This window comes from Carassius auratus, chromosome 28 (assembly GCF_003368295.1).
Source record: "Carassius auratus strain Wakin chromosome 28, ASM336829v1, whole genome shotgun sequence".
Lineage (NCBI taxonomy): Eukaryota > Metazoa > Chordata > Actinopteri > Cypriniformes > Cyprinidae > Carassius > Carassius auratus.
The window spans coordinates 16,610,959-16,619,935 of NC_039270.1; the positions used below are offsets into that span (position 1 = coordinate 16,610,959).

General features: G+C 39.1%; 1 protein-coding gene across 1 annotated transcript in view; it reads left to right on the plus strand.

Annotated features, from left to right (window-relative positions):
• Positions 1 to 8,772, plus strand: part of cacna1ia (calcium voltage-gated channel subunit alpha1 Ia) — a 186,791-nt gene extending 178,019 nt beyond the window's left edge. The window contains exons 33-37 of the mRNA XM_026208214.1: positions 606 to 752; positions 2,398 to 2,535; positions 3,662 to 3,830; positions 4,461 to 4,696; positions 5,202 to 8,772. Coding sequence (XP_026063999.1) covers positions 606 to 752; positions 2,398 to 2,535; positions 3,662 to 3,830; positions 4,461 to 4,696; positions 5,202 to 5,801 — 1,290 coding nt within the window. The 3' untranslated portion in view covers positions 5,802 to 8,772. The remainder of the gene's footprint in view (positions 1 to 605; positions 753 to 2,397; positions 2,536 to 3,661; positions 3,831 to 4,460; positions 4,697 to 5,201) is intronic.
• The last annotated feature ends 205 nt before the right edge of the window (positions 8,773 to 8,977 follow it).

Genomic DNA, 8,977 nt, shown 5'->3' on the forward strand with positions numbered 1-8,977 from the left:
GAATTTTCTCCACAAAGGATTTTGCTGAGCGGATACAGGGTGTGTGGAGTGTGTGACTGTGAAACGTGTGTGTGTGTGTGTGTGTTTGTGTGCGTGTGTGTGTGCAGGTTTAGCCCTCTGCACAGCTGCTCTTTGAAGCTCTGCTGCTGTAATACGCCGTCATTAAGACCAGCACTGTGACAGTGAAGGAGACCCTTTCACTGACCCTACCCTCTCATTAATGTGTGTGTGTGTGTGTGTGTGTGTTTGAGAGAGAGAGAGAGCGAGAGAGAGAGAGAGAGCGCACAGGTGGTTAGGGTGTTCTATTTTCTAGTGCAAGGACTATTTCAAAGTGCACTATCATGGATGCACAGTATATTGCACAAAAATGGTTATATAGTATTTATTTTTATAAAAATTAATTTGCATTCCTATAAGATATACTTCAATTCATCCAAATGTTATAGAAATACAGTTCCCAACTACTCAGACTTAGTGTGCTCCCTCATCATAGATTTTTGGAAAAGTGTTCCCAGAACCCCAGTCATTGGCCCTGCACTTACTTTAGTGAGTTATTGTTAATAACTGTGGGTTATTAACTCTGGTGATATGTGTTTGTATCCCAGGAGAACTTGTGGCTGGACAGTGTATCTCTGCTCATCAAAGATTCGTTTGAAGGGGAGATGCTGATGATTGACAACCTCTCTGGCTCCGTCTTCCATCATTACTCCTCCCCACCCGTCTGCAAGGACTGCAGGACTCATCCACAAGAGGTACACACACTAGAGCTGTGTCAGTCTAATCTTAAACACTAACCTACATCTAATATGAATTCAAAGATATAAAATGTAAATTAATTGAAAAAATAATAATAAATCAAATGATCTTGAGAGCAGTTTAAAAAGCATTGAAGTTTGAACATGTATAGGCCTTACTTATGGATAGGTAGATAGATGATATTTTTAGATAATTTTATGATTAAGATTATTTCAAATAAAGGCTGTTTTTAGTATTTTGTTAATCAAAGAATCCTGAGGGTAATATATGAAGAGTTCAGATGCAAAGTGCCATCTGACATTTTCATCTAAAATTAGGATTTTTATCAAGCTCCTATGCTTAGGTTGGGTCATTTTACTTTAATTGCAATGTGCAGGTCCTTTTCCAGGCTATTAAAGTGAAATAACTGAACATAAATATAGGAGCCTGATAAAAATCCTAATTTTAGATGAACATTTCAGATGGCACTTATAGGATTTTGCATCCGAACTCTTCATATATATATATATATATATATATATATATATATATATATATATATATATATATATATATATATATATATATCACCAAATCAGCACATTAGAATGATTTCGGAAGGATCATGTGCCACTGAAAACTAAAGTAATGGCTGATGAAAATCTTTGCATCACAGGAATAAATTACAAATGAACATATATTTCATGTTACTTGTTTTTTTTTTTTTTTTATTATTATTATTAAATGACAGACAGAGATGTACTTTACAAAAGAGCAGCTGTGAAGAGGGCTAAACCTGCACACACGCACACACACGCACGCACACACACACACACACACACACACACTTGTCACAGTCACACACTCCACACACTGTATCCGCTCAGCAAAATCCTTTGTGGAGAAAATTCAAAGCGATAGAAGTTGGAAAACACGTCTGAGGCACCTCAAAAGTTTGTGGAATTTGGCTGAGCTCGGTGAGCTCTGAACATGTAAACAAAAACCTTTCGCCTGCATCAATCAGCCACTCTTTTAGCTTCCCTCATAAATGCCACATCACTCAATGTTAATATCAAGATGAAGTGAATACGGTGCAAGTACATATCTAAGTACAGACAGACAGATAGATAGATAGATAGAGAGATACATAGAGAGATAGATAGAGAGATAGATAGAAGGACAGACAGATGTCTCACTGCTTGTGTCCCATCAGAGTGAAGGACAGTACAGGGGTAGTTGGGGAAAGAAATAATTCAAGTCATAACCTCCACACCTATCATCTCGCCATTCAGCCAGGCTGTCAACACTGTCAGTCCGTCAGTCTGTTTCCACTCCCCTGTCTCTGCTCTCCATACATCTCTGATTTGCAAGCTCTTCTCTCCCACTCACTCTGTTTGACTCTAAACGTCTCTCTTCTTGAATTAGCCAGATTTCTTCTTTGGAAAGGCATCATCACGTTGTCAGACATAAACCATGCTGTCCACAACAATCCAAAGTCCCAGTTGACAGTTTTATCACTCAAACTCAGTTCAGCCCTCTGCAGACTCCACAAAGCTGGTCGACTGGCATATAGTAAAAGTCTGCAGAAATCCAAATAGTGGGGATGGATTTTAATGAGTAAAAACCCTCTCAATTCTCAATGCTATAAATTCTTGCCCACAGCAGATCCACATGGCTGAACTGGAGCAGGCGTCTCTGAGGTCGGAGCAGCTCTCAGATAAGTCATCCTCACCAGCGCTGCCTGATGACCTCAGCCTGGACGAGCAGAGCATGTACCAGATGGCTGCCAAAGAGGGCAAGGTGAACTTTCTCTCAGAAAAATGATTTTGTCATTTTGAATGCTTCACCCCTACAATTAGCTTAGCATTTAAACTTTGAAATGTTTGAAAATCTGTCTGGATTGAACTCATCCTGAACTCATCAGGATTCTTGCTAATATTGGTTATTGATGATTGTTGATAATTACTTTCATGCTATGGCCAGTAACTAATAAATAGCTAATATTAAAATGTTATATTGTTTTGTCTAAGTAAATTAGAAATAAACAACACTCTTTTTGAGTTATACACACTACCATTTAAACATATGAGGTCAGAAAGTTTTTTTTAAATGTTTTTGAAAGAAGTATACATACAATAACATACAGTTATATTGTGAAATGGTATTACAATTTACAGTTATCTTTTTTAAGATATTTTAAAATGTAATTTATTACTGGGATGGCAAAGCTGAATTCTTATTATTATCAGAGTTGAAAACACTGCAGCTTAATATTTTTGTGGAAACCATGATACTTTTGGGATTCTTTGATGTATAGAAAGTTCAAAGGACATAATTTATATGAAACAGAAATCTTTTGTAACAGTATATAAATGTTGAATTATTTGGGTGTTTTTATAGAGATAGCATTTGAAGTTGATAAAGATTTTTCATTCTCATGTCTTTAAAAGTGGCTTATGCTCAGTAACAGGTGAAAACTCTGCCCCACTGGAAATGATTTACCTCTATCGGATATATAAACTGCTGTAATCCCTTATATCCCAAACAATGATCCTTTAATTATGTATTATCAGTGAGAATGACCACAGACTCGCACTAATTAGACTGAAGAAATCAAATAACTATAAGCTGTTAGTCTAAACCCTGCAGTCTCATGGGGCGTGTAGCTCCACTGCTCAACCAGTCTAATTCTTCAGCAGACTATTTGTTAGAGAAACACCATAAAGGACAGTATGTGAGGCAGATGGCTCAGATAATCTAGCAGAGTTTAATAGTTCCTTAATCTCTTTTACTGTTATTGAGGGAAGCCCTGAATGCATGGAGTCTAAAAGTGTTTAGTTTACCCAAAAAAAAAAAGACAATAGCGTTTAAGAGACTTGAAAGTCTCCCCAGTATGCTGAAAGCTCTTGCTAATATTTCTGCTCAGGAGAGGGGTTGTGATGAGTGGCTAAACACTGAAGAACCTGGAGGGAGAGGTCACAGCAGGTTACGGCGACCCTCTCGGCTTCACAGCTCTGGGACAGAGGATGGGGCGGCAGAGAATGGAGACGGTTTTCAAAGTCCACATCACAACACGCCTGCTCGTCACAGCACAGGTAACTATCCACAGTACTACAGGAATGATACTGGAGAACAAAAGCAAGAAAAATTCAGAATAGAAAAATTGTCTCACTTTCCAAATAAGATTTTTGATTTGGACGGACTCCTAGAAAAACAGTTGACCTACCTAAAAAAGGCAACCTATTACATGAAATTTGATAAGTTAAAGGGATTGTTCACCCAAAAATGAAAACATTAATTTGTCACACTCGTGTCATTTCAAACCCTTCTTTCGTCTTTGGAACACAAATGAATGAAAGCTTCATAAAATTACTGTTGAACCACTGATGTCACATGGACACACTGACCTTTCTGGGCCTTAAATTTGGTAGGACCCTTGCTGTCTATGGAGGGCCAGAAAGCTCTCGGATTTCATTAAAAAATCTTAATTTGTGTTCCAAAGATAAGTGAAGGTCTTGTATATATATTTATATTAAGCCAATGGCATTTTTATTAATAATAGTTACCACATAATACTTAATTATCTAAACATGTTGCCAACAGCTTTTGTTACCAACGTTGTTAAGAGTGTTACTCTACTTCCTTCCATTCAAACTCAAATCTGCATCCTGTTTGCTACCTCGGTATAAATTCGGTTCAAATTGAGTAACTGAATCTGTGTGCAGGTGGAGTGCCCTGTAGCAGCAGTAATCAGGAGCACCCAGGGGTTTCTGGAGCTTCGAGCCGCTCTACCACTCCCATCCGTCTCCCTGCTGAATTCTTCCACCCAGCTGCAGCGGCCCTCCCCGCACCCCCGAGAGGCCGTCCGGGACACAAACCAAGAGGGCTTCGGCTAACTTCCCCAGCCTCATGGGCGTCTCTACGCTCTCCTGGAGCAAACACCAGGCTGCTCACCACACAGGTTTGATCTTACACACATATACAACTTATGCATTGTGTCTCTGAACACTTTTACATGGACATGAGTAATCAAATTATTTACCTTATTCTATATAAGACAATATTATGATTAAGGTGTTTACAAGAGTTGCTTTTAGAATGTTCCTTTCATGTTCCTGTTTTACATGTTATAGTACATAGATTGATTAATGGCACATGTTTTACACCTCCAAATGATGCCATCCGATGTAGTTCGTCTTCGTTATGGCCAGTTTTGTTACTGTGAATAGGTGTGTACTTGTCTATACTGTACTTCGATAATGTGACTAAAATATGTCTTAATTTGATTTGTGTTTACTTTCGAATGTGACTTTAGGCGGATTAAGGAAATCAGAAATCTCTTGTTTACATGGTAGTTTCTAAGTCAGAGAATTAGTCTTAATCGTGTTAAAATCAGAGTATTGTTGTCTATGTTAAACCTGCTGATTATCAATTCATTGCTAAAAACTGGACCTCTCTGCCCCCAGTATCCATCTCACAGTGACTCCTCCCTGGCTACGGGGAGCTCAGAGAGCAGCCTACCGACCACCATGGAAGAAGGGCTCAGTTTCATCGTATCCACCACCCAGCCGCTGCTGGACACACTCCTCAACGATCGCGCCAGCCTCTCCACGGAGACCCTGAGACCCAGTCCTCCAGCCACCCAGAACCTCCAACCTACGAGGGGACACCAGCGCAGCAAGAGCAGCTGTGAAACGGACATCAGTGCAGGAAGAACCCGGCAAGGCTCCGATGAGGATGTAGGGGTGGTACGGTGCGGCTCTAACCAGACGTGTGACAGCCAGCAGCTCTCAGAGACGCAGAGCAGCCTGTCGCTGACGTCGCTGCTTCTGCCGAGCTCTCTAGCGCCCCCGTCTGTCAAAAAGTGCAACAGCACGGGCAGCTTAGACCACGGGACTCTCACAACCCAAGAAAAAGTGTTCATTAGAGAGCCACAGGGTAAAATCACCAGCCCCTGGGAAGAAAGTAGAGAAGCAAGAAGTGAGAGTCAGTCGGAGGCAGCACAAGGAAAAGACGGGGAAAGTACAAGCCAAATAACAATCGTGGGCTCCAGGAGAAATAGATGAAGCTTTACCTAGTGTTAGTATTTCTTCGGCCCACTACTCAATCTCTGTTTTTTTCAGGGAGCAGTTTGACATGTGGCATTCCATCTCAAAGTCTTTCTCTCTATATCTCCCTGTTTTAATTTGTGACCTGTTACCATTTTGTATTTGCTTGTGGTAAACGTCCGACAGGACTGTAGAGAAACTGGACAGAGAGACCTGAGAGCAGTGTGGCCCTTTGGAGCATGACTAGACCGAAGGGGACTGTTCAAACAGTTGCCTGAACAATCAGGTCAGGAGACGACATACAGTACAGGCGAAGCTTTCCCTATGCCGGAATGCTGGGAGTTTTCTTAAATGTTAGTAAAAAATACAAAATAAATTTTTTTTTAATTAACCTACAAGTATATATATAGAGAGAGAGGAAATGAAAAGGTAAGGAGATACAGTAAAAAAAAAGAAGAATACAGTAAAAGAGATTGATTCTCTAAAAGAGGGCATATTGTGCTTAATGAATTAATGCAGTTCCATTACAATGAAGATTTTAGGATTTTAACTCATACTTATACACATACACATTCTTTTTAAAGGTTTTTCATTTGTTTGTTATTTAGTTTGTTTGTATTTGTGTTTTACCTCATCGAGGAGACAGAACAATGTTCCACATTCAATCTGAAGCAAAGCATTTGTTTTAGAGAGTTAATGGGAGGAAGTCAGATATCTATCTATCTGTAATTGTATTTATTTATTTATTTATTTACTTATTCAGGTTTATTTATTTATTTATTCAGGTTAATTTAAATTATTTTCTATATATTTAATTAAAGGGCAAGTGTAGAAATATGTAATCTCCTACCTTCTGCATTAGGAGATGAAGAAAACATGGACATGAGGACAAAGAACAGGCCTCTGCATGAGCGAGTCTCTTTACAAAGAAGTTCAATGTAACAACTACTGAAGATGTCAATGCTGGAAGAAAGCAGTGTGGTTTTTACTCAGATATTTTTTTATTGATATGCTCTGGATCAAGGAATAAGTGACGCACATTGTTGTGGTCACCGTTCTCCTCCCCACGTCCCAAGAACGTTTCTCTATGTGACTTTATTCCCTGCAAGTGGCTTCCATTTTTATAATTTTGATTAGGTGGAGGGGACTTTTTGTACGCTCCGGTAAAAAGAACCAAGCAAGCAAAACAAAAAAAATATATATAAAAAAGGAAGAAAAATAAAAAAAATAAAAACCGTCCTAAGGATTTTAGACTGTGGATTACATGAACTCCTGGATGTTGAATACAGCCAGACACAATGGATGACGAACAGGCGATGGGATTTAAACGCTTCTTCAAGAACCCAGGAGCCTCTGCTTTATTTTGGTCCTTGGATGGCATGCCAGATGAGGAAAACACAAAGACGGTGATATTTAGCTTTCATTTTTGACAAAACTAGGTTGATTGGATTTGCAACTGAATCAATTATTTATACATGCATTTTCTTTAGCATGGTTACTGGACTGCGGTAGGACACCTCTGATTTATTATCCCTCCTCTTTGAAAAAAAAAATGCACTCGTTTGCTCTTTATTTCATTTAGCTTAGACTTGGTCACTGTATTCATGTGCAAATGGAGCAACTCTAGGAATGACCCTCCAAATATCTTAGTTTAGCCTGCAGTAGTGTTTAGCACCCCTAATGTTTTTTGTTTGTTTTTAGAATATCCAGGTGAATATCACATTTAGACTCGACCTGTTGATGAACTTTGACTTGACCTTGTCGTTTGATTGGTAGTGACTGTCCATCCATGACGTCTGGGTCTCTGTACATTACGTCAGTTGTGTTGTGGTTTAGTCAGGACCTAAGTGTGGGATTGTCCTTTAATTCATGGAGCCAGTCTTTTGAAATGAGAAACAGCTAAGTATTAAAGTTAAATCAGCAGAACACAATAACAAAGGGCTTACTTGGTTTCCAAGGTGTTCTTGGATCTCACCAGACAACTTTTGCTAATAGTGCGCAAGACTTCACAGGATAGTCTGACACTACAGCAATAAAGAGTAGCTTTGTGTGCCCCAAATATACATAATGATGTCAACGTCTTTTTTTCCCTTTTCAAGTAGATTATTAACCCTTGTTTACTAAGTAACAAAACCTGCATGATGTGAGGGCTGAACACATTACATTGAGAATGGATGGGCTGCCAATGGTTCAGATGAACAAATGAAGTCATTTCGAACTCAGGGCCTTGGAAAATACCACTACTGAACGCGCTGTTTCCTCAGGGAGACAGATGGCTGGAAAAAGGAGGACTGTATGTTAAATGTTAATGTTCATTTGATTTGACTTTGCATTTAATGCTCTAATAAGCTTGCGTCAGTGCATCGCCATTATAGCAGGATACGAGTGGAAGCAAGTTTTATTAAAGTAACAGGTTAACTGAAAGCTAAGTCATAGCCATCTCTGTATAGTTTGGAAGTGTGTGTAGCTTCAAGAAAAACCTGACAATGCATTTAAGGACGGATGCATATATTACGTGTATGTATGTCTGGAGTGATGGGTGAGATTTTATACAAACTCGATGTGTCTTGTCAGTGGGTTGAACATCAGATTGCATGTGTGCTACAACCATTGACAAAGATACATGCATTTTAGAGTGGTCCAGGCTTTAGGTTTTATTTTATTTTTTTCCCTCACCCTGAGTTCTTCCTGAAACTATTAAGGTAAAGTTAATTCACTTTTTGATTTATTGATGAGACTACATTTCCCATGAGACAGCTGTGGTCACGTGCAATTTGGGTTTGTACTAGCTTAGTCCTCTAGCTCAGATGGACAGTTCTGGTCCTCGAATCAGATTGGCTGTGCAGCGCTCAATGAGTGCTGATTATATCGCCTTTAGGACTACATTTTCACTGTTGGAATTACTCCGATTGTCCATGTGTGTGAGAGCGATATGGAGTAAGAAGTGGGATCGGTTTGTTTTGTGCGAGCAGGGAGCGAAAAAAAAAAACAGGCTTGATTGCAGTGCTCTTTGCAGTCATTCATTTCTGTTTACATTCTCTCTTCTGTTGTATGTACTGTATGTTGGTGGGCAACACATAATGCTTGATGACTGGGCTTTTCTTGGAAGTATTTTATACTCTAAAAAATATGTATATATTATAAAAAAAAAAAAAAAAAAAAAAAGATTTTAAAGGGATAGTCCAGCCAAAAAT